Source organism: Cricetulus griseus (assembly GCF_003668045.3).
Source record: "Cricetulus griseus strain 17A/GY chromosome 1 unlocalized genomic scaffold, alternate assembly CriGri-PICRH-1.0 chr1_0, whole genome shotgun sequence".
Taxonomy (NCBI): Eukaryota; Metazoa; Chordata; class Mammalia; order Rodentia; family Cricetidae; genus Cricetulus; species Cricetulus griseus.
This window is the reverse complement of record NW_023276806.1, coordinates 179,267,355-179,294,722: the sequence shown is the minus strand read 5'-3', so window position 1 is coordinate 179,294,722 and position 27,368 is coordinate 179,267,355. Positions and strand designations below refer to the sequence as shown.

The window sequence follows — 27,368 nt, the reverse complement described above, 5'->3', positions numbered from 1 at the left end:
TGATAACAAGAATGGAGATATCATAATAGAGGGAGACATTTTTGGTTTACAGAGATATCAGGTGCTAGGGAAATGTCTGGAGATCTACAAAGATGACACCAGCTAACTATCTCATCAACGGAGGAGAGGCTACTTTAAATGCCCTCCCCTGATTATGAGATTGATGACTGACTTATATGCCATCCTGTAGCCTTCATCCAGAAGCTGGTGGAAGTAGAAGCAGACACCCATAACTAATCACTGAACTGAACTGGAACCCAGATGCAGAGAAGGACCAGTGAAGAACACAGAGATCCAGACCAGGCTGGTGAAATCCACAGAAACAGCTGACCTGAATATCTGGGAACTCTTGCTCCCCAGTCTGATAGCTGAAATATCAGCATGGGACTGATCCAGACCCCAGGAACATGGGTTTCTTTGAGGAAACCTCAGAAATCTATGGGACCTCCTGTAGAAGCCTAGTATTTATCCCTAGCATAGGTGTGGACTTTGGGAGCTATTCCAAATAGAGGAATACTCCCTAAGCGAAGACACACTGGAGGGGGGGGTGCCTAGGCCCTATCCCAAAGGATATGAAAGACTCTGATGACACCCTATGGAAGGCCTCACCATCCAGGGGGAGCAGAAAAGATATGTGACAGATAAGATTTTAGTGGGGGGGGGTAGGGGAGATGGGTGGGAGAAGGGAACTGGGATTGTCATGTAAAACAATCCTGTTTCTAATTCAAATAAAAAAAAGTTGGAAAAAAAGAGTATATTTTGGATAGTTTAGTTTTCTTTGCCTTAGAATAAGGATTTTATAGCTATAGATCACAAGATAGTAATAGAAAAACAGATGATAGAAGATTGATAGATGTACATATTAAGCAATATATATCATACTCTCACACATACATATATGCATATGTTTCAAGAGAGAAAAATAAATATCATGTAATTGTAAGAAAAAGAATTCAAGAGCCATATTCCTTTTTGGGTATTTTAGTGAACCAAGAAAGCAAGTCTGAATTAAAGTAAAATGTAATTATATTTCCTCAAAAATTTACTGAATTTTAAAAATTTATTTTAAGATATTCTTCATGAAATGCTAATTTTTAATATCCAAATTTAAAGAAGACTCTTTAAACATAAAAAAAGTTTATTTAGAGTACAAAGGAAGAATATTTATACTATAACAAACTATCCATTTGTATATACATTACTCAGAATAAATCATTACAAAATATTATTGAAGAGTTTCAATATTGGTGTGTATTGCTGCACACAATATTTCTGACATTTTTAAATGTGTCAATGAAAGTTTCTCTCAATGTTACTACATAAGAGAGAAGGATGTTTCTCTGAAGTCTGTATATTAATGAATGAAGCCACATAATCTTTTTGGGTTTTTTATTCCATCATACATGGTCACCAGATTTAAGTTTTGAAGTAAGTAGAATTGTTTTTGATAATACTGTTTTTATCTTGGCATAAATCCCTAAAAATAAAATGTAATTCATTTTCTCAAGCCACAGAAAACTTTAGCAACAGTTCCTTCTAAGTGAGAGAAGTATTTACTTGTTAAAATACTATGAAGTATAAATTCTACAAACTTGAATGCTTTTGACAGAGAGAAAGTTACATGAGTAAAAAATCATGTGTATAATACATTTCAATTTTAGCTTCTATGTCAGCTCCATCTTTGCTTAGGATAAAGTATAAAATGAAGTTTCTCTCCATGTATGGAAAAGGCATTCTCTGTGCAGAACAGTGTCCAAAAGCCAGTGACAGCAAAGCACTTTTCATGTGGGCAGTATGTTAGTAGCCAAAAAGGAAAAAGAAGCCCTCTATGCTAGCAATACAATAAATGTGAGACTTTCCAACACCTAAAATTAATTTTTTGTGCACTAAAAATGATGGTATGACTGTTACAATAAATCTTTCCACCAAAAGCCACCTGAGCCCTATCACCACATCTGTGGTCTCTGCCAGCCTCCCGAGTTCTGCCTACCGCATGGAAGGACAAAATAATAGAGACTTCTATTAAGTACAAATGCTGCTTGGCCAATGAGTAGTATTCTCATCTGTTAGCTCAGTCTTAATTATCATAAATCTATAAATTTTATAAGACTCATAGAGGATGCCTTCCACTGGCACCCTCTCTTGCTGGTGGATCACGTGGTGCTGCTTGAGGAGTGAAGAGGAAAAGGGGGTACTTCCTGGTTGTCCTTCCTTAAATATGAGTCTCCCTGCTATGTCACTTCCTGCCTGGATCACCACTTCTCTACTACATTTCCCAGAATCCTCCTCGACTCCTAGTCCTGCCTAACTTGCTGCCTCATTGGCCAAACAGTACTTTATTTATCATCCATTAAGACAAACACATACACAGAAGCACTTCCCCCATCAGTATGACATGATGGTGTTTTAGTGAGAACTACCTCCACAGACTCACATGCTTGAATGATTCATCTCCAGTTGGTGGAACTCTAAGGGAAGTATTAGGAGGTACGGTCTTGTTGTAGGAGGTGTGTCACTGGCATTGGGCTTGGAGGTTTCAAAAGCCCATGCCATTAGTTGTTAGCTCTCACATTCTCTGCCTACTGTTTGTAGATCAGATACCAGCTTTCTGCTACTATTCTAGTGCCATGCCTATCTTCCTGCTGTCTTGTTCCCCACTATTAGAGTGGGGAACTGAAACTGTAAACAAGTTCCCAGTATACTCTTTATTCTTGCCTTTGTCATGGGGACTTATCATGGCAATAGAAGAGTAACTAAGACATTTTCAAAGTACACTTTAAGAAAAATTATGTTGAGGATTCCTTCAGCCACATTAGCATAAAATTCTCACAAGACCTCTAGAAGAAAAGCTACAGATACTTAAAGGTTTCTGAGAAAGAAAATAGTCTTTACAAGAGATAATCCTTCTGATAGGATATCCAATCTCCAGAGTTCAACTCAATACATATGTAAAAGAAACTAAATAATTTCAGCATGCTTTGTTTATAAAATGTACATACATGCATACAAATGTACAAGTGTGTATGACAATGACAATTAGAGAATAAGAGGCCATGAATAGGAGAAGTATTTGTAGGACCCTGGATGAATTGGAAGAAGAAAGTGGAGAATGATGCAAATACAGAACCTGTAAATGGCAATCTTTAAAAAAATATTTAAATGATGGTATCTAAAGAAGTTGTGACATAAGGCATTAATTTGAGAAACATGAAAATAAGAAGAGTTTACACAGGAAAGCAACTAATATTTAGATCTGTCTTTTCATTTATTTGTAAGAGGTATATTTTATGTGCCCACTCAACAGCGACTTGGTACATTTCAAGTATAGAATTGAGCTCAGGGAAGGGATAAAGTTATTAAATGGAATATGCACAGCTATATCCTCTGAGGTAGTTTTCTAAGAAAATACAGATTCTTTAAATTGTTGTCAGCAAAAAAAAAATTCGTCTCTGCCATGTGTGGCTACTAAGCAATGAAAAAGTAGAGGGCATTACTAAAAAAATGGGATTCTAGTTTTACTTAATTCTTTGAATTTAAATAAAAGACAAATAGTCATGTATGACTACCATATTGGAAAGAGAAATGTCACTATGATACTGTGTGACTGAAGCAGGCTGGAATAGAAGACAATTAGGGAATATGTTAGCCAAGTAAGAGGCCAAAGTATTCTAAAGATTATCTTCGAATATTGTTCATTTAAACATTCAAGAATTAATGCATTATTAAGACTAATACTTAATTAACAATTAATATGTTCTAGGCTCACATATAGTGAGTCATTTCTGAAAACAGTGATATGATTCACTTACTGACTGTTTCAGTTTTCCAGATGAAGAGAAAAGCCAATCAATACTAGAAAATGTGTTGTGCAATGCAACACAACATTGAGCAGGAAGAAACCCAAGTGTTTTGACTTCAGAGCACATTCTGTAGTCAATCTCATTTGAGACTGTTAAATTTTTAAAGTTGTCCTTTAAATATTGCAGGTAGCCGAAGTGAACTATAGTGAAATTTTTCTAGTCTAAGTCAAATAAAAAGGTTTGCAAAATAAATCAAGAAAGGAAGACTTTGCCAATTAATTAAATAACACAAATAAGAGTGGTAGCCCAGCAAAGAATATATATATATATATATATATATATATATATATATATATATAGTTGCTTTTTAAAGTTATCAAGTTGAGCTCATAAGCGCTTTTGGTTATTTACCTAGTGGTGATAATTATAAATATGACCATAGTGCTTATGTGACATGGAAAATAAATAGACTTCTTTTCTTTTGAGAGTACACATGAATGCCTTCAGGGCAAGGGTGAAACCTCTTTGTCTTACAGGAACTTTATCAAGTCCCCATCATTACATAAGAGGATAAATTCAGAATTGGGTTTTGCTTATAAACCATTAAGAATAAAATATATACACTTTTTCAGCAACCTGAATAACAGACTGAAAAAATAACACGGTTAAAATATTTTAATTGCTTGTGAAGAAAATGTTTGATGAACTAAAAAAAAAGTATATGCCTTAACTTGCCATAAAGATATCATGTTATCTATTTCTACTCCTGTTTTAGATTAATCATACATATCATGTAAAGCTAGCTTCTGACTCAGAGAGGGAGAGGAACTTGAAACAGAGGAAAAGGACAATATATTGGCAATACTAAAGGGATTTAGCTTTAGACAATTTTAAAACCATGTAACTAGATATAATTATGGAGAAAAGCTTAATACTAATAGTAAAACACCTACCACATCTTGCAGACAAAACAGACTGTAGGTCAAAGGTTTTGTGGCTGAGTTGGTATCCCAGTGCCACTGCCAAGAGTCTTGCTGAAAGGTTCAGACATTATGCTGGCCTTCCCCTGTTACCTGGCAGAATCCACTCAGGCAGTACCCTGGTCAGCCCAGGGTTCCATGGGAACTAAGTCTGCACACAGGTGTAGAGGACCCCTTTAAAAGACAGACCCCTGCCCAATTATGTTCTCTTCTCTCTTCTCTTTGCTTCTCTTTGCTCTCTGCCTCTTCCTCTGCCCCTTCTCCTCCTCTCTTATATTTCTCTCTCACTCACTCACTATGATATAAACTGCTTAATAGTCTCATGTCTCATCTTGTACCCTTTTTTATTTCTAATTTAAGCAAAAAAACTAACATTTTGATGCCCAACGTAATTTTAGGCTCTCTCCATAAACTCTCTCGCCGTTCGCTGGTGGGATAGGCTTTATCTGTAACATCTCCCACCAGGGGCACGGGAAATTTTAGGGAACCCAGAGTCTTAACTCATTAACCATTTTCTATCTCTTGGTTTTCCTGGCCTTTCCTCCTACCTGTGGTGGCCTGAGACGCAATAACTCTTACACTTCAACTGGCCACTTTTCAAACTAAGGATCTCTGGAACCCACTCATCTGCCTGGTTGCTGCAATCCAGTAAAATACCCCTTGATTTTTCCAAGGGTCAGGTTTGCAATCCCGCTTCAGGAGCAGTGCTTTGGCTTTTCAACTAGGACCACTGGGTCCTCTTGGTTTCGAGACATCTGAGTCCCCTTCGGAGCCAGGCCCCTGGCAACACCCACAAGTCAACAGCCTTCTGGAGAGGGGCTTTTTGCCTGTTTTTTTCACTTGCCTCACCAGTGGGAAATACATTTATGGGACATTTTCCAGTTACTGCCAGTGTAGAGGTAAATGGGAGGAGTTCTTCTACCTCTCTGTGGGAACCTCTTTTCACCTGAGAATGTCCTGTTTTGCTAAAATTCTTATGTACTATCCAAGATTTCTTCTACCACTCTGTGGGAAGTTCCTTCCACCTGGGAATGCCCCTCACTCTTCTGTTTGTTACTCTTGCCAGCAGTCAGAAACATGCCTACAGTCGCCTCCATCTTGGCCATGTAGTCTTACCTGGGGGCCACCATCTTGGCCTTGTGACCTACCTATAGGCACTCCCACCCCAGATGCCTGTGCCAGCAAACCTGGCTTCTGGACTTTTTGTTTTTATTTTTGTCCCTAATTTCTTCTTTCACTGACCCTGTTGTGCATGGCTTGTTTACCGAATACTGTGTCTTTCCAGGGCCCTCTGTTTAAGTCTACTCTGTCCCTTTAAATCTCCTGTCTGTTTGCTACAATGTATGGATCAGAAATTGCATTCTGGTCCTCCCTTTTACTCTTATCCACTTGTGCTTGTCTCTGTACATGCAATTTAAATTTAACTTTATACTTAGCTAACTCTATATGCAACTCAAATTAAACTGTACTAAGTCTCATATTTCTAAATTGTTATCTTTAAATGATGGCAAACATCTAAAGTCAAAAAGGTCTAATTTTAACTTTATATTTAAAACATAAGCTAATTCTATGTGCAACTAAAACTGTGCTAAATCTCATTTCTAAATTGCTATGTATCTTTAAATGATGATGAAAGTTTAAAATCATAAAGGTCTATTTCAAATTAACAAAATATTTATACCACTCAGTCCATCCTATAAGCCATTTACAAAGTTAGAGCTTTGTAGACATTCCCCACATTGCTTGGGTCAACAGTAGGCGAGTCTTCCTATAGTTCCCAATCCACAGGTCACATGCTATCATCAAGAAGGCAGGTGTCTTGCAGCCCACAACCATAGATGGAGGACCTTGTGGTTGGCTGTCCATGCAGCCTGCTGGCAAGTCTCTGTTATTCCTTTATCATTAATTCAGGTAAAATCTTATCCTTCTCAAGAACTCTGATGCTTTTGATGACTGGTAGTCTTGCCAGCTTAAAGCAAAACAGATTTCAGGAATAGGTATTTTAGGGTCTATCTATGTGAAGATAGGAAAGTTTAAGGCATATGAAGGTCTGGGAATGTAGTTACAAAGGTCTGAGGATGGAAAGGTCTAACACAGTGGATAAATGCAAGTTATGAAGGTCTGAGAATGGAAGGTATAAAGGTCTGAAAATGGAAGGTCTAAGATGGTAATGTAAAGTATATGAATTAAAGTTATAAAGGTCTGAGGATAAAAAGGCTTAAGTGATGATAAAGTGAGTTGAGACATTAAAAAAGAATGAAATATGATCCTGATTTCTCTATTTCTCATGCTACTTTCATAGTAAAGTTCTACAATACCACTATAGGATCAGAACTACAAGGTCAAGATTAAGATGCTTTTCACTGTCCTAAAAAAAAATCTGTCAATTTTAAAATGTTAATGCTTTCAGCCAAGTTGCTTCTAACATGAATATGCTGCAAATGTGTCTAATACTTATGTTTCCACAAACTCTAAGGATTCTTGTAAGTTACAGGGAGCTGAATTGGGTCCAAACAAACAGGTCAGATTCACTCCAAATAAATATTATTCAATATTTCCCTGGTCCTGGACTCCCTTTCCTCATGTTGGGACCTCAGGGGAACCCTTCCCTCATCTTACAATCTTCCCCTCAAGTGCCAGGACCTAAGAAAAAATTTCTAAACTTAACCTGTCCTCTGCTCTGCCAACATCTTGCCATGTCTAAGAGGTGCCAGGGAGTTCCCTACAGCCTGGACTTCGATGGAGCAACCAGCTACCCTAAGATGTGGCAACATCCCAGCTTTCTCAGGTCCCCCAAAGATGGTCAACACTTCCCACATCAGCGGGAAGCAGTCTTGAGAATTCGATGCCCTTATTCCTTAATCTGCCATGTCTAACACCCCACCTTTTTAAATAATAAGTAAAGGTAGGATTGAAAGGTTCAGGCATTATGCTGGCCTGCCTGTTACCTGGCAGAATCCACTCAGGCAGTACCCTGGTCAACCCAGAGTTCCATGGGAACTAAGTCTGCACACAGGTGTAGAGGACCCCTTTAAAAGACAGACCCCTGCCCAATTATGCTCTCTTCGCTCTCTTCTCTCTCTGCCTCTTCTCCTCCTCTCTTATATTTCTCTCTCACTTCCTCTCTGTGATATAATAAACTTGTTAATAGTTTCGTATCTCATCTTGCGACCCCTTCTTTCTTTCTAATTTAAGCAAAAACCTAACACTTGCCTGGTTTTAGGAGAGTGCTGTTTCTGGACTTATGAGAATGCCCAAGCAATGAGTGGACCAACTTGAAGGCAACTACGAGAAGGAGCTCATGCCTGAAACTGTCTGGATGGCCAGGAATCAGAGAAGGCATAGTCCAGAGACCCAGGATAGAACCAAACAGGACTGGCAAAAAAAAAAAAAGTCAATGAAATGATCCCTAATGATATTCTGCTATGCTGCTAGATTTGTGCCTAACCCAATTATCATCAGAGAAGTGTGATCCATCAACTGATGGGAGTAGATGCAGAGATGCACACAACCAAAGATTAGGTAGAGTTCAGAGAATCCTGAAGAAAACGGGGGTGAAGGATTGTAGGAGTCAGAAGAGTTGAGGACACTAGGAGAACGTGGCAAACAGTATCAACCAAGCAGGGCTCATACAGACTTAGAGACTGAAGGAACAACCATGGAGCATGCATGGGTCTGACCTATATCCTCTGAATATATGCTGTGGTTGTGTATCTTGGGACATCTTCCCCCTACTGGGTTGCCTCATCCAGCCTTGATATGGAGGTTTGTCCCTAGTCTTTTTCTGTCTTTCTTTTTCTTGCTTTTTTTCTTTCTTTCTTTCTTTCTTTCTTTCTTTCTTTCTTTCTTTTTTTTTGTTTTGTTTTTTGAGACAGGGTTTCTATGTATAGCTTTGGAGCCTATCCTGGCACTCGCTCTGGAGACCAGGCTGGCCTCGAACTCACAAAGATCAGCCTGCCTCTGTCTCCTGAGTGCTGGGATTAAAGGCGTGCATCTCCAACGCCCGGCGCTCTCTCTCTCTCTCTCTCTCTCTCTCTCTCTCTCTCTCTCTCTCTCTCTCTCTCTCTCTGTGTGTGTGTGTGTGTGTTTATTTTTTACTTAAAAAGAGTCTTATTTTACGTATCAATCCCAGTCCCCTCTCTACCCCATCCTCCCATGCCCCCCACTAACGGCCCCATCCCACCCCATCTATCCCAGGGATGGTGAGGCCTTCCATTGGGAATCATCCAAGTCTGTCATATCATTTGGGGGAGGCCCTAGGCCTTCCCTCCATGTATCTAGGTTAAAAGAGTATCCCGCCATGAGGAATGGGCTCCAAAAGTTCATTTGTGCACTAGGTATAAATACTGGTTCCACTGTTAGAGGTCCCATAGTCTGTCCATGCTTCTTAACTGACACCCACAATCAGAAGACTTGGTTCAGGCCAATGCTGATTCCCCAGTTTTATGACTGGGGTCTGTGTGCTCCAACTTGATCAGGTCAGCTGTTTCTGTGGGTTTCCCCAGCATGGTCTTGACCCGTTTGCTCTTCACTCCTCCCTCTCTGTAACTGGATTTCAGGAGTTGGACTCAGGGCTTAGCTGTGGATCTCTGTTTCAGCTTTCATCTGCTACTAGATAAAGGGCTCTAGGATGGCATTTAAGGTAGTCATCAATCTCATTATAGGGGTATTTAAGGGCATGTAAGGTAGCCTCTCCACTGTTGTATAGATTGTTAGTTGGGGTCATCCTTGTAGATCTCTGGAAGTTTCTTAGTGCCAGATTTGACTTTAAACCCAAAATGGCTCCCTCTATTAGGGTATCTCTTTGCTTGCTCTCCTCTATTCTCCCCATGACTCAATCTTCCTGATCCCTCATGTTCTCCTCCCCTGCTCCTCTTCTCCCCTTCTCTTTCTCCTAACTATTTCCCCCTCCCCCCCCAGTCTTATAGTAATTTGTTCTGCCATGTTCAGTTGATATTCCTGGGAGGTCTCCTTTTATTGAGGGGGGTGTCAAGAGAAGCTTGCATCTGGAGGAGAGGGGAGGGAGGGGTGATGAAAGGAGTGGAGAAAGGGAAAGTGCTGACAGGATGTAATGTATGAGAGAAGAGAAAAGACAAAATGTAAAAAAAAAAAAAGTAAAGACAAGCACTTTTGAGAATCAAAGCCAATGACCAATACTAACCTGTGAAGTGCAAAAATTTAAAAATACCACAAATGTCACTACTTAATATTTTTAATGCTTGCTGTAGTTTACAGCAGAACTTTGTTGAGGAAATAGGAATTCAAGTGTCTGCTGAAAAGGCTTTCATACTATGCCCTGTATTTACATTGTCTCTATTGTGACATCAAAAGTGATTCATTACCTCTTCTCCATTCCTTTTATTTTTCCATCTGCCAAATAATCAAAATGTCTCATATTAATTAACAATTCTGCAGGATGTAATAAAGAATACTTACTCTTCAAAGAACTTTAAAAATAAGTTATATTAGCAAAACAGTTCAATGCTACATATAGATTTGAAGAACTTTATTGATAAAAGATATTCAACAAACATACCAAATACGTGTCATATTTCATTATTTGAATAAGTATTCCAAGGTGTGATATTTATTTATAAGTAAACATTATGATTTGCATGTACATGTCTGTAGTTACTGAAGCTATCTAATTAGTTCATGTGAAAGTCTTCTGGTTACTAAAACAAGTGATGCATTTTTTTCTTTTATATCAGGACAGTATCTTTGTTCAGTATCTTCTATAATATATGGCTTGATTAACAATCGCTTATATTTTCACTTTTCAAACATGTATTTGGTACTAGCCCAAATATCTGAAGTTACTCCTGTGATAGTAAAATAAAATAGAACAAAATCTGTGGATACAAAATAATATTTTATTTTATTATTACATTGTATGACTTTATCACTATGTAAAGAGAATAAAATGATTTCTATTATTGATTTTTCACAAGTGGAGTCTCAATAGTCTTCCTTTCCTATAATTTATAGATATTTGTTGTTTTGCTCCTTTGTATTTCATTGTGGATATTTACTAAAATACATTTAGCCTGCAATTGATTTTATTAAAATTTTAATTTCATTATTAAAATTATATTATATTGCTTATGATTAATTTTTTGTCTCAGTTTTGCCTTTGTGTTTGGAACTTTCCTGAGTTTGTGCTTGTATGTGTATACACCTTTACTATATTAATGATTGGAGTTCATAGCAATAAACCTTGAAGAAATAGATTACTTTCTGTCATTTGCCTTGGCAATCAACTGAAAATTTTCACATTGTTCAACTACCAGCAAGTTACCTCTAAGTAGGATATCATATGTGGGAAAATGAGATCATAGTTATCTTGCGATTGTCCTCAATTTAGAAGACTTTCAGAATAATGGTCTCAAGTTACAATGCTATTTGTCCCTCATAAGTGAAACATCCTTCACCTCACATTTAGAAACACTTCACATTTAGATAACAAAACCCAGAACTACATCACAGTCAAGACTAGGATAAAAATATTTTGACAGGCTTGCATGTCTTCAGGACCTAAAATTCATAAAGATCTTGAATTCTTTTTTATCTAATATGAAAATTATAATGTTCAAAATTCCAATATGCCTTGATTTTATTTTATAAAATTTACTTGTTATTACAAGGGAGCATTGTGTCTGGTGAAATGTCTCAGTCGATGGGATACTTGCTTCCATTTCTGACAATATAAGTTTGTTTCCTGAACCAACATAATGGAAGGATGGAATTGACTCCCAAGAGTTGTCCACTGACCACTACAGATTTGCCATGGCACATGCATTCATGCGCACTACACACGTACACGTGTGCGTACATGTGCGCGCGCACGCACACACACACACACACACACACACACACACACACAAAAGCACACACACAATTATAAGTAGGATGTGTTGTTTATAAAGGAAAGCAATAAAGATATCTGTGTTCTTACTAGGTTTTTTTACCTATCATGTGACTTAACAAAAATATCTGACCGTGAACAATCTTGTTCAGCTATGATGTTTGCTAAGGTAGAGGGATTAAGTCCATTTCTTACTTAAGATGTTTCTACCTATCCTGAGGTTAATGGGAAATAAGTAAACAGTAAGCTTAGTAATAGCTACACTCACATTTCATATTACTATATTTTTTAGTTTTATGATGCTACTCATTTGAAAAATTTTGTTCCTTCATAATTGACAACTTTGAGGTGGTGTTTGAGGACCAAGGTAGACTGAATTACATAAGACCAACTCAGTAGATGATAAATGAGACAAAATAGTTTCTTACTGGAAAGCAAACATGAAAAATAGGTGGAATCCATGCCACACATGATGCATCTCTTACAATCATTATATACTTTTTGGAACTGTGAGTTTCCTGGTCTACTTTGCCAGCTCTTTATTCTGATCAGCTTCCATGTGGAGGAAGGCACACTAGAGAAAATACTGACCATTGAAACCGTGTCAGACCTAAGCAGCCATATGAAATTTTCCTCAACCTGAAACCCTCACCCATTTGCATAGTCTTAACCTTTTGTGATTACATAATAGCCTTCTCTAAATCAAATTTTAGATTTTCTAAACCGTACTCTAAACCATAATCTGTTAGATCTCAGCTAACATAACTTCTACTGCCCTGCATTTACATTGTTGACTAAACCTGAATCCACTGTGTAAGAATGGTTACCTAAGGAGCTGGAGAGATGGTTCAGAAGTTAAGAGAACTGGCTGCTCTTCCAGAGGTTCTGAACTCAATTCCCACATGGTGGCTCACAACCATCCATAATGAGATCTGGTGCCCTCTTCTGGCCTGCAGGGATATATGCAGGAGGAATGATGTGTACATAATAAATAAATCTTAAAAAAAAAAAAAAGAATAGTTACCTAAGAAAGTCACTTCATAATGAAAAGGTAATTATATATTTACTGAAAAGGAATTAATAAAACACTCCATTTTCTTATATATATATATATATATATATATATATATATATATATGTATATGTATATATAAAATTACCATAATTTTCAGATAATTATTTCAAAAGTCAAGGTTTATAATGCTCCACAAGATTTTTTCATTGTTTATTTTTTTTCTTTTATTGTGATTTTATTGTCTCCGTACCAAGAGCAGCTTAGAACTGGATCACCTGGCCCTTTCTCTTCTTATCGCCTCCCAGTTCAAAATGCTTGCATCTCTTAATAGCCAGCATCCTCTTAGATCTGCAGTTGGGCTCAACACACTCAAGCCTCAGCACAATCTTCTTTGTAGTTTTAGCCTTTTTTCGGAAAATAGGCTTAGTCTGTCCACCATAGCCACTCTGTTTCCTATCATAACGCCGCTTTCCCTGGGCATACAAAGAATCCTTGCCCTTCTTGTACTGTGTCACTTTATAGGGCTGGTGCTTGCCACATTTCTTGCAGGACATCCGGCGGGTCTTAGGAACGATCACCATGTTGGCGGGAGCGATATCGGCACAGCTTCATTGTTTATTTTTGAGATTATAGTATATTATATGTGCCACTTTCCTTTCCAGTTTCCAAGCCCTCTTATATATTTCTCCCTACTCTTTTTAAAATTCATGGCCTCATAGTTGTGGATCTCTCCCCCTGGTTCCATCAATTACTGGATGACAGCTTTATAATGATAGCTGGGATATTCATCAATCTCATTACAGGGGTAGGCCAGTTCAGGCATTCTCTCTACTAATGCTAGGAGTCTTAGTTGGGGTTCTCCTTGTGGATTCTTGGGAGTTACCCTAGCACCAGGTTTCTTCCTAAGCCCACAGTGGCTCTCTCTGTTAAGATATCTTTTTCATTGTTCTTCCATTGCATCCCTCCCTGCCTAGGCCATCTCATTTCCTCCTGTTCTCATCCCCCCTCCTCCAAACCCCTGGCCCCAGTTTGCCCTGTAGATATCAAACTCTAGGAGGCCAAGCAAAGGGAGAGAGGAGCAAGCGAGGCCAAGATTATGATAGATAAATCTACAGAGACAACTGAACCAAGCTGGCAGAAACTCATGAACTCTAGACCTACAACTGTGGAGACTCCAGGGGACTGAATGAGGCTCTCCATATATGGGAGACAGTTGTGAAGCTTGGAGTATCAGAGGGACCCTAGCAGTAGGAACATGACACAAACCTGGTACATGAGCTAGCTTGTTGGTGTCCAATCCCTATGGTGGGAAACCATGTTCAATCTTAATACATGAGAGAGGGACCACGCCCTGCCCCAACCTATTGTGCTGGACTATGTTGACTCCTCATGGGATCCCTTACTCATGAAGACTAGTGGACTTGGGGTGGGCTAGGGGAGAGTTGAGAGAGGTATGAGGAGGCATGGAGTGGTGGGAGGAGAGGTGGAGGGAGAAATGTGGTTGGAATGTAAAATGAAATCAAAAAATTTTAAAAATGGAAAATAATTCATGGCCTCTTTTTAAAAAATAGAACAATGTACCCTCAGATCTGCTGATGATAAAGTCTTACTGTATTGATTATTAGGGCTTTGTATTTGAGATGCATCACCTGAGGATGCTAATTGGTTCCGGATATTAGTTCAGAAAACAGATAAAATAGTGATATTAATATTACAAACTAGACAGGCAGTGGTAGTGCATGCCATTAATCCCAGCACTCAGGAGGCAGAGGCAGAGGCAGGCAGAACTTTGAGTTCAAGGTTAGCCTGGTCTACTGAATGAGTCCCTGGATGGTCAGGGGTGCACAGAGAAACCTTGTCTCTAGGTGGAAAAAACAAACAAACAAAAAATACTAGTTCAAAGCCAAGATTCACATAAACAAAATAACTGTATCAAAAAAAAAAAAAAAAGGAAATTCCTGCTTCACTTGCTTCACAGAAATCTCCTCAGGGAACATCTGTCCTCATTCAGACTATAACTTCTTACCCCAGTTCTCCCAAGGAGCTAACTTCACAATTACCATCAAAATACACAAAGGAAATTGCTATTTTATATCAAGTCTGGGCTTGTGGAGGCCTTAGCAGGCCTATGTATTTAAGCTAATTCAGCTTCAAAAAGTAATGATTCTCCCACCGGTATCAAAGAAGCGTCTCTTTTCGGGAGACAGACCAGTGCAGAAAAGCATGACTGATCAAAATGCACAGAACAACTGATCATAGGGTTGCAAGCCCCAAGAAATATTCCTGCAACAGAACTCTTGCACCTAAGGCTCAGGGAACACTGAGGCAGAAGGGAAGAAAAGATATGGGAACCAGAGAATCAGGCAATCTGCTGATTTTTGTTTTTTTAATTGATTTCCATTTAAATTTAAAACAACCTTATTTTGCATACTAATCCCAGTTCCCTCTCCCTCCCATCCTCCCATTCCCCCCACCATCTCCCTATCCCACCCCCCATGCACTCCTCAGGAGTGTGAGGCCTCCCATGGGGATCATCAAAGTCTGTCACATCATTTGGGGCAAGACCTAGGCCATCCCCCAAGTATCTAGGCTGAGGGAGTATCCCTCCATTTGGAATGGGCCCCCAAGACCATTCATGCACTAGAGATAAATACTGGTTCCACTGTCAGAAGTCCCATAGACACTCCAAGCCCCCCAAATGACACACACGTTCAGGTCTTATGCAGATTTCCCAACTGTCAAACAGTGGTCCATTAGCTCCCATTTGCTCAGGTCAGCTGTTTTTGTGGGTTTCCCCAGCATGGTCTTGACCCCTTTGCTCATCACCCCTCCCTCTCTGCCACTGGATTCCAGGAGTTTGTCTCAGTGTTTAGCTGTGAATCTCTGCTTCTGCTTCCATCAGTTACTGGATGAAGACTTTATGATGGCATTTAAGATAGTCATCAATCTCATTATAGGGGAAGGGCATTTAAGGTAGCCTCTCCACTATTGTTTACATTCTTAATTGGGCTCCTGCTTGTGGATTCCTGGAAATTTCCCTTGTGCCAGGTTTCTTGTTAAACCCCTAAGAGCTCCCTCTATTATAGTATCTCTTTCCTTGCTCTCCTCTTTTTCCTGATATGTTCTCCTTCCCCCTCCCCTTCTCCTTTCCTCTTTCTCCTATCTTCCTCCCCTCCTCCTGTACTCTGAATTTACTCAGGAGATCTTTTCCCTATCCCCTTTTTTCTGGAGACCATGTATGTCTCTCTTAGGGTCTTCCATGTTTTCTAACTTCTCTGGGGTTGTGGATTGGAGGCTGGTTATCCTTTGCTCTATGTCTAATATCCACTTATGAGTGAGTACATACCATGTTTGCCATCCTGTGTCTGGGTTACTCACTTGGGATGGTTTCTTCTAGTTCCATCCATTTGTCTGCAAATTTCAACATGCCATTGTTTTTTTTTTTCTGATAAATAGCACTTCGTTGTGTAAATGTACCACATTTTCTTTATACATTCTTCAGTTAATGGGCATTTAGGTTGTTTCCAGATTCTGGACATTACAAATAATGCAGCTATGAATATAGTTGAACAGATGTCCTTGTGGTATGAATGTGCACCATTTTGGTATATGCCTAACTGTAGAATTGCTGGGTCTTGAGATAGATTGATTTTCATTTTCCCGAGGCACCAACATACTGATTTCCAAAGTGGCTGCACAAGATTGCATTCCCACCAGCAATGGAGGAGTGACATATCTGCTGTGAGATTGTATTGCCTAGAAATACCAAAGAAGCTTCACCCATGATGTCTCAATAAGAAGGCTGCATAAATAAGACCCAAACAAAGACAACACTCGGAGACATTCTAATATAGAAGGGGCAATCTCTTGAGGCCCCACCCGGATAATTAAAGAACTACAGGCAACTAAGAAATGCTGAGAGTGTGAGAATTTGTCATCCCAAAGATGAAACCCCAGTTGGTCATCCAATGTCAAGTAGTCAGCCTTAAATTCATATACAGACAAGCAACACTTAAATGACTCAGTAGCTTCTATTTATATATGACATCTATACATATATATTTATGTATGTATGTGCCTATGTCTATGCATAATAAATAAGGAAGAAGATTATTAATGTTAGAGGAAGCTAAGAAGTAGGATACATGGGTAGAGTTGGGGAGGAATTACATAATTACATTTTGATTAATTATTTTTTAAAAAGAAAGAAAACATTGTTTTCCAAAAGATGCTTCATCCTTACTTTGTATTTTAGACATCCCATGTCCTCTGAATGAAAGGCCAGGACATTCCCAGTTACACAATTTACTATTTACTTGGAGCACTGATGTAATTTGTACATAATATACTTAAAATATATAATTTAAAGGAAGCAAATCTAATAAATAGCATATTCCCCTATCTCATACATTTAATTCTACCAATAACCACGTATAAATTGTTATACACACATGCATCTCTATTCTACATTTTGTGTACAATAGAATGTCCTATGTTTATATAGATACACTTTACATTGTTTACACAAGAAAATGTCTAACAGTGTAATTCAGATCCTATTTTTGCTGCTACGAAGTGCATGACAGTGGTAAAGTTGCTTCCAACAACTCAGTTCACCAAGGAGAAAAACAGACGGATACTAACAGAATTTGGTATCATCTTTTTCTTATATTCCAAATTTCAGCTGGTGTTACAGTAGGAAAATCAGCTAATTAAAGTTGATAAATCAGTTGATTATTTTAATGCCCAAATGATAGCAGTGACAGTCTGTTACCAGCTGTCACACTCACATTTAGAGTTTATGGGATTATTGTATTTGATGGAAGACGACATGAGAAATGTGTAATTATTGCTGTCAATTCCATGCAATTCAACGCTGAGCTTCACACTCCACTCTTTGAACACTGAGCAATCAAATGATCCAGAGACCTAGATTCATCCTTCTGCAGAAAACCCAGCTTTGGGTAAAGCACGGAAGTGGGCTAATGAGCTCAGCGGGAGCATATAGTACTGAACACCTTGTAACTCTGCCTTCTGACAATCATTATGTCGCTAACAATATCAACAACATCAACTGGCTATAATTGGTAAATTGTGCCCAAAGTTATTCCAATTTATCTCAAAGGGATAGGCATTTTATTTTTCTTTTGACACAAAACACTGTATTTCTTGCAAGCTTTCTTTCTTCTTTTCTTCTCCTGTAAATAGATACAGAGCCTCAGCTGCTGACAGAAGTAGGGCATTCCTTCTAAGGGTGTTGTGTTAAAGTTTTTATCTTTGTCTCAGTTAGTGTCTTAGCTCCTGAATCCTCTGGCTCGTCTTCAAAGAAAGGGTTTATTTGCTCTGCCCAATCTGACTGAGAACATTGTTTTTAAGCCCATTGCCTATGTACACTTTTTCTAAAACCTCAAGCACAATTCTATTTAAATATTACATTGAAAGTCATGAAACATGAGGACAAATACCTAATTTATGCAATAAACTCATAGGCAGTAGAATTTCAAGAACCGATTCGAAAGTTCTATGTAGAAAGAGATATCAGTAATTTAAATAGGAAAATCTGTAATATTGGCTTTACAATACTTCCAACTTCTAAAAGTGTTATATATTTAAAACTAATCTAAATCAATTTACAAAAATTAAAATTCTTATTAAACTTAAAATATAAATTATATCCACTATGACATTAAAAGAAGACTCTTTTATAGGCTGGAGAGATGGCTCAGCAGTTAAAAGCACTTAGAGCTCTTGTAGCTAATCTGAGATCAGTTTCCAGTACACAGATCAAGTGCCTCACATTTGCCTGTAATTCTAGTTCCAAGGTAATCGGTTCCCTGTCCTCTTAGGACAAATGTGTGCAGGAGGTGCACATGAACTCATGCAAGTGCATATATAGACATACAGAAATCAGTATTTTCTTAATAAGAAGGCTTTTATTTTGCTACTGAAACATATCTGTCTGTTTATCTAGTAATAATGAAACAGTTTTCAACTAACATCTAAAACACATATCACTGTTTTCAATGGGGAACAGAGGAATAGTAGAACTGAGGATGGAGAGAGGTGGAGGGGGCCTGAGATTGGCAGATGGAGAGGAAACTGGTTGGGATGTAATGTATGAGAGAAGAATAAATAAAATAAAAATAAAACCCAAATTGTTCTAGAAAACAGACTGCCACAGATCATGTTTTCTTTGTGTTACATAATCATCAATAGAAATGTTTCTATTATAGATTATTAGACAAGAAAATTGAAACATTAGATTTCTTTTTTTTAAAAAAAAAAAAGGATACAAACTTTGAGTAAAATATGGCCAGGAAGAAACTTATTTTTCTTGTACTATACTAAAGAAAGATACAATTTTAGACTTATTCTAAAATCATTACTCTGTAACCACTTTTTTAAAGAATAAAAACAGCCTTCACATTAAAAGTTGGAATTCCTGTAAAGCTTATATTGCATATTTTCCCATTTAAATTACTTAAATCTCTTTCTCCAATACAGTGCCAGTTTTGTTTTGAAATTCTACTGCCTGGGAGCTTATTTCATAATTAGAAGGGTTAATGCAAAGTTAGGAAAGTTTACAGAATATAGCACTCACTGTTCATCTTGAATGTTAAAGCAAATTAAACAAGGATTCAATTCTATTGCTTATTCTCATACTTATCTTGTCACCTTAACTGGATCTGAAATCAAATAAGGTATAAGCTGTGCACTATTATGAACAGAGTGTAAGCTGCACACTACTATGAGGAATTTTCTTGACCAGATGATGTGAAATGAGAAGATGCCTCCTAAATATGGCTGACACCAAAATCCACCATAGTATTCCCATATAGACTGAAGACAAGTGGCTCTCTAGGAACTCCAGCAGCAGAATGTGACGGCAGGGATAGACAGCCTTGTGGACTGAGCAACTTCTGGGCATTCGGCTCTCTGGTGTGAGATAGTCATTGCTAAACTACCCAAACCATATGGTGTAAGTCAATCTAATAAATTCCCTTTAATATGCATTCATTCTACCTGCAATGTTCCTCTAGAGAACCCTGTCTAGTGTACTGTACTGTCTTAGTTACTTTCCTATTCCTGTAAGACATTATGACCAAGGCAATTTAAAAGAATTTGGGCCTATTGTTTTAGGTTGTTAGAGTCCATGTGGGCAGAGTGAAGTCATGTGGCAGGAACAGAGTAGAGCTTACATCTTGATGTGCAACTACAGATAAGGTGGGGGTGGGAACTGAGAATGTTGCAAGTCTTTCAAAAACCTCAAAGCCCATCCTCACATCCTCCAACAAGGTCATATCTTCTAAGCCTTCCCAAATAGTTGCACTAACTGGGGATCAAAAATCCAACATACTAACCTGTGGCATCATTCTCATTCAAACACCACCAAAAACTATGTTGTTTCATAAGAGCATCACTTAGTCTTGGGCTAGGATCCCTGTGTAGAAAGAGTAATATATGAAGGTATTAATAAAACAAAAATACCTCCATAAATAGCAATTAATAGGAAGAATGGAATAATTACAACTATTTTCTAGTTACTTTTAGGTTTTGTAATTGATTCGAGTCTGTACTTCCAGTTTTTACGATGTATTTTTTAAATTTGGGATTTTTTTTGAGAATTTCATCCATGTGTACCATATTGTAAGGTAAGAAAGTTTAGTGATGTCCAAACAGAATTAACAACAGTAGTATGACAGCAGATGCTCAATACAATGTAGTTATCAGCAACTTACAAAGATAATGCCTTAGAAATATATTAAATCTTACAAATTACAACTGTACATGTCAATATTTTTCCATAATATTTACTCTGGCTCATTAAACTTAGAGATAAATTAATTTCATAAATAAATGAGTTTATATCAAATAAATGATATAGTAATTATCTATCTTTACATAGACATACTAAATACAGTTCCTCCACATTTGTAAAAAATGGGAAAATGTAGAGATATCTAACAAATTTCATGGTATTTCTACTTCATTCCATCTTTATCTAAATACACCTGTCACTTCATAAAAAGTGCACACATACATATGCTGAACCATAAGAAATATTTTTTTACCAATCTTACCTAGGTAAGCACAACTCAACAGTAGACCAAGGACTCCAGATAATGTGTGTGTGTGTGTGTGTGTGTGTGTGTACATTATGAAATACCAATATATCAAATACATTTGATATTTCAACATAATTTTGAAGTTACAGTGTATGTAAAGCTGTACAGTCCATAGTATAGTCTTGAACATGTTAAGAATGTCTTTTTTACAGCTAGAAACTTGATGTGGGTAGAACATATGAATTGTAAAACATACTTCTGCATTACAGCCCCATCATAGCCTTATGGCCCCATCATAGCCTTAAGGCCTCTCCATAGCCTTATCTACCCACCATACCCTTATGGTCCCACCATAGCAAAGCATGAAATTCAGCTCTTCTGTTCTACAGCAATACATTGGCAAGAAAGGCAAATCTTCCAACACAAGATAAAAAGACCCAAATTTTCTCTATGACAAATATGAATGTCCATATGAAGTAAAGTGAATTAGAATGACAGGTGCTTCAAAAGTTGCTTTGTCACAGGAATGTCATATGTGAAAAACAGGATGATTCATAAAAGTTAGAGAGCAATATTAACTAAGCAAACCTTGACTTTAAAAGTGTAAGTAAATTATTGTATGTAAATGTTAAAAGTAGTGTGGTTTAAATACCAAATACCCTATAGCATCAGCTAAAATACACAATAATTTCTACATTTGCCATGAATCTATTCTAGGGTTCCCAAATGGCTGGGCACCATAGTATGTGCATTGTAACATGACCTCATATGTTGTTACATACCACTCAACTTCTCAAGCTTTCCACTTCAGGTGACTCATAGGAATAAATAAATTGTAAATATAATGGTAACATGCTGCCACTGCCACTGCCTTCTCCACCTAGAAGTTAAGTGTCTTGATTTCAAAAAGAGCAGGTTTTGTCTTATCTTCTGTTTTATCATTAGCTTGGAGAAACTTTTTCAGAACTGCTCATTTGCTGATGTACTTGAGCTGCAGGATGGCATGTGCAATCAAGAACTAAACACAAAGCAAGCAAATTAAGCACTCTTAGTCCCAACTGTGATCTTAATTTTTAAATTAATTTCACCTACATTACATATATCTTTATGTAATTCAGTTGCTTCCGTTTTTAAAAGGTCATACTAATTTTGTCGATTACCACTTATAAAGATTGTTCTACATTTTATGCTAATGGTACTTTACTAAAAAAAAAATCCTGTACAATAAAGAATTTCCAGAGGCATCACCATCTCTGACATCAAGCTCTACCATTGAGTATTGCAATAAAAACAGCTTGGTATTGACTTAAAAACAGATATGAGGATCAATGAAATAAAATTGAATACCCTGATATTAACCCACACGTCTATGAACACCTAATTTCTGACAAAGAAGCCAAAATTGTCCAATGGAAAAAAGAAAGCATCTGTAACAAATGGTGGTCACATAACTAGATGGTGGCATGTAGAAGAATGCAGATAGATTCATATCTATCCACATGCACAAAACTCAAGTCCAAATGGATCAAAGGCTTTAACATAAATTGAGCTACACTGAGCCTGATAGAAGAGAAATTGGAAAGTACCCTTGAATTCATGGGGAAATGAAACAACTTCCTAAATATAACACCAGTAACACAGACACTGAGAGCATCAGTTAATAAATGGGACCTCCTGAAACTAAGAAGCTTCTCTAAAGCAAAGGACACAGTCCACAAGACAAAATAGCAGCCTACAGAATGGGAAAAGATCTTCGCCAACCGCACATCTGACACAGGGCTGATCTCCAAAATATATAAAAAATTCAAGAAACTAGACACCAAAATATCAACTGAACCAATGGAAAAAAATTAGGTACAAATCTAAACAAAGACTTCTCAACAGAAAAAATCCAAATGGCTGAAAGAAATCTATGGAATTCTTCAACATCCTTAGCCATAAGGGAAGGACAAATCAAAATGATTCTGAGATACCATCTTACACCTATCAGAATGACTAAGGTCAAAAACACTGATGACAACATATACTGGAGAGGATGTGGAGAAAGGGGAATACTCCTCCATTCCTGGTGGGAGTGCAAACTTGTACAGCCACTTTGGAAATCAGTATGGCAGTTAGTCAGAAAATTGGAATCAATCAATCTCAAGACACAGCAATACCACCTTGGGCATATATTCAAAGGATGCACAATCTACCACAAGGACATTTGCTCAACTTTTTCATAGCAGGCTCATTCGTAACAGACAGAACCTGGAAACAACCTTGATGTCCCTCAACCAAAGAATGGATAAAGAAAATATGACACATTTACACAATGGAGTACTACTCAGAGGGGGAAAAAAACAATGACGTCTTGAAATTTGTAGGCAAATGGATGGAACTAGGAAAATCCATCCTGAGTGATGTAACCCATACCCATAAAAACAAACAAGGTGTGTACTCACTCATAAGTGGATATTAAACTTTAAACAAACGATAACCAGGCTACAATCCACAACCCCAGAGAACCTAGGTAAAAAGAAGGATGCTTAGAGGGACATACATGGAGAGCCCCAAGAAGAGAAAATAATTAATATAACTTGGGTAACTTGGGAGGATGGTAGAAGGTAGGGGATGGAAGATGGTTACATGAGGGATTGGAGAAGGCCAAGTTGAGGGAAGGACATAAGCCAATGATAGAGATATCTTGATAGAGGGAACCCTTATGGGGTTAGGGAGAAACCTGGTTCTAGGGGAATTCCCAGGAATCCACAAGTATTACTGTAACAATTAGTCTTTCTGCCAAGCTGCCCAAACCCTGCTGCCACATGGGCACTTTCTGTCAGGCTGCCTGAATTCTTCCCACTGCCACATTAAGGTCCCAAGTAACACCCAGAGACTTATATTAGGTTACAAATGCTGCTTGGCTAAAGACTAGGATTTCTTATCTGCTAGCTTAGTCTTAATTATCATAAATCTATATATTTTATAAGACTTATCTTATTGGATACCAGCAGTAAGCATCCTGTCTTCCTGGGCTCACATGGTAACTCTGCCTTTCTCCTACCTTTCCCAGAATGCTCCTTGACTCCTAGTCCCACCTATCTTGTTTTCCGATTGGCCAACAGTACTTTATTTATCAACCAATAAAACAATCATATACATCATATACAGAAGGACCTCCCCCATCAGATGACCCCAGCTAAGATTCCTAGCAATAATGGTGAGGGTGTCTGAATGGGCCTTCTCCTTTGATCAGATTAGTGACAACCCTAATTGTCATTATCCATTTAACTGATGGAAGCAGATACAGTCATCCACAGACAAGCACTGAGCTCCTGGAGTGCAGTTGAAGACAGGGAGGAGGGATCATATGAAAGAAGATAATGATAGAAAACCACAGAGACAGCTGACCAGAGTTAGTGAGAGCTCATGGACTCTGGACTGACAGCTGGGGAACCTGCATGGGATTTAACTAGGCCATCTCAATGTGTGTGACAGTTATGTGGCTTTATCTGTTTGGGGGAGCTGGCATTGGGACCAGGACCTATCCTGAGTGCATGAACTAGATTTTTAGAGCCCATTCCCTATGGTGAGATACCTTGCTCAGCCTTGATACAGGGGGAGGGGCTTGGTCCTGCTTCAAGTTAGTATATAAGACTTTGTTGACTCCTCAAGGAAGGCCTTACCCCCTCTGAGGAGTATATTTGGGATGAGAATGGAGGAAGTGATGGGGGGTAGGTGAAAGGGATGGAGGGGGAACTGGGGTTGGTATGTAAAAATGAAAAAAATGTCATTTATTAAATAAAGGATTCTATACAGGGTTTTTGTGGGGGATGTTTATTTTGTTTTAAGTTGTTTTTTGTTTGCTTTTTTGCTTTGGATTGTTCTGTTTTGGTTTTGATTTTTTGAAACAGGCTTTCTCTAGATAAGAGAGGCATATAAACCAAGGAAAATCATATCTGCCATAGAGTGGGCATGGGCCTTTCAACATAGAATTGCTAAAAAATAAAAATAAAAAATAAAAAATAAACGATGCTCTTTGTATTGGTGAACCAGATACGTATTCTGAGATTACATCCTTTTCAGAGCGTATCTCATTTACCTCTATCCAATAAACAATTACTTCTTTCATTTATGAGTAATATGACATTAAATAAAACCAAATACTTAAAATTAGCTCTGCTTTCCTGAGCCCTCTTTATTTTGTGTTTATAAAATGATAATGATGAAGAAATGGTTGAATTTCTAGACAAGACCCATTCTACAAGTCAAAATTAGGATGCTCTCACTCTGATTGCTGCCATTTTCAATACACAGTTTAACCTACCTGTAGGGGACATCGTAATCACACCTGCCAGGGGTAACTACAGATATTCCTGACCATGCCTTTGAGGGCGTGGTCAGGGTGACATGGGGAACGTTTAAGAGTGAGGGGCATGCACATGGAAGCACCTTCTTCATTTTCATTCTCAGCTTGCTGTACTTACTCCTGCCCTGCCAGCTGGCTAGGTTACTCTGTAAGTAAGGCATCTCCCTAATAAATACCCTTATATTTTTTACCTGACCTGGCATTTGTAATTCCCACATTTTCTACCTACAGTTTATTGTATAGATTTGTTGTAAGCCATGTTCATCTCTAGAGCTATTAATTAAAACATTAAAAATAATATTGAAACGAGTATAATCATACCAAAAAATATGTTGCAAAACATTGTAGGCTTCTCATCTGACCTAGCTTGCCTGTGATCAAGAAAAGAAGCAAGTGAGAACACTGTACCAAGCCGTGTCCAAGTTATTATCAATGTTTGCTTTTTCTATAAAGCATTAATATAAAGAACATCTAATACACTGGTAAATAACCTTGTGAAGCTCCCTGCATGCTACATAGGAGATTGGTGATAAAAATGATCCTCTTTATATTGCCTTCCCTGGTAGAGTATATTTTATTCATTTTCTTCTCCCTAGTGCTGGGATTAAAGGCATGTCATCACAAGTGCTGGGATCCCCTCTGTGATCTTTTAGACTGGATTAATTTTGTGTAGCTCAGTGTGGCCTTGAACTAACAGGGATCTGTCTGCTTCTGTCTCCCAAGTGCTGGGATTAAAGGTGTGTACCACTACTGCCTGGCCTCTATGGCTGTGGCTAGCTTTGAACTATGATTTTAAACCAAGCTTTATTAGATCATAAACAAAATATTACCAATTCCCTGCTTTTATGTTTGTAATATAACAAATAAACCCGGGAGATCAGAATGCAGAGCTAAACCACTAGGTAACACACACACACACACACACACACACACACACACACACACACACACACACACACTCACTTAAACTACTAGTTAGTCACAGAGGACAAGCAATGGTGGTCACACCTTTAATCCCAGGACTCAGGAGAGAGAGGAAGATAGATCTTTGTGAGATCAAGGCCACCCTGGGCTACATGAGAATGAATTAGTCTAAAAGAGAAACAGAGCTCACACCTTTTATCCAAGCACTTGGGAAGACATGTCTTTAATCCCAGCAATAGGGAGAAATATAAGGCAGGAGCTCAGTGTAGTGAAGTCTGAGGTTTGGTAAGAGAGCATTGCAGTCTGCAGTCACTCTGAGGACAGGATTGCCCTCCCTTCCCCCTTTGGTCTGAGCCTTGGTAAAAGCAAGAACTCTCTATGGCTTGGATGTTTTGCTTCTCTAATCTGCAGCTTAAGCCCCAATATCTGTCTTTGTGTCTTTATTAATCATGCTACAGATAAGTTTCATTCACATAAATGTATGTTTCAAGTTGAATCAGCCTGTGGTTGGGTTTGGTGAAAGGCAGTTCTTAGCTTAGACAGCCATTGTTAAATTTTCTCTAACAAAGCAAGTCAGAACCATTCAGACAACTGTGTTCTGTATACAGTAGAAGCCCAAGCCCTCACTGGTTCTTTCATGTCTGAAATGAAGGCTATCAATGCTGTTTTAAAGCACACATTGTGAATGAAGAATATCATAAGTGGTACTGAGAGCAGGATGGAGGTGTCTTTGAATTGTTTTTGAACAAATTTTGTTCAAATTGGCTCTTCCTTCCATCTTCAGTGAAAAGGTCACAATCATTAAGAGTAAATGAAGACATCTAATCCAAATTGCAAGTGATTACAAATAAATGATTAAAAACAATTTAAAGTGGCTTGTATTCAAAGATTTGTCTGTTGCTTTCTTTTATTTAATTTTTGGTATATTGGTAGGGAGAAAAAACTGAATTATTACTATAAAGTAATGTATAAATATTCATAAAACACTTAACATGATACTTTATTTAAATAACAATCTTACAAAGAATAATTTTTACAATTATTTTCCAAATGAGAAAAATTAAATGCCAACATTGCTTTAAAGCTTGAACAATAAAAAAACGAAAACATGCTTAACATGTCTAATGTCCATGTTTTTAATTGATTTACATTTTTATCTTTCTGTCTGAAATTTTGGTTTTGGTATTCCAAATATATTTTATCAACTAAATATAATGATGATTCATCAATTAAAATCAATTTTTAAAATTTCTAATTTTTTAAGAATTTCATACAATATGTATTAATCATATTCATCTTCATGCCCAACTCCTATAAGATCAACCTCCCTTGCCTATCCACCCAACTTGAGGTCCTCTTTTTTCTTT

At 37.8% G+C, this 27,368-nt stretch overlaps 1 protein-coding gene across 1 annotated transcript; it reads right to left on the bottom strand.

Moving 5' to 3' along the window:
• Nucleotides 1-12,887: 12,887 nt before the first annotated feature.
• Nucleotides 12,888-13,256, bottom strand: LOC100758569 (60S ribosomal protein L36a). The gene has a single exon (XM_027393399.2). The coding sequence runs from the start codon at nt 13,239-13,241 to the stop codon at nt 12,921-12,923; it is 321 nt and encodes a 106-aa protein (XP_027249200.1). The 5' UTR covers nt 13,242-13,256; the 3' UTR covers nt 12,888-12,920.
• Between the last annotated feature and the right edge of the window lie 14,112 nt (nt 13,257-27,368).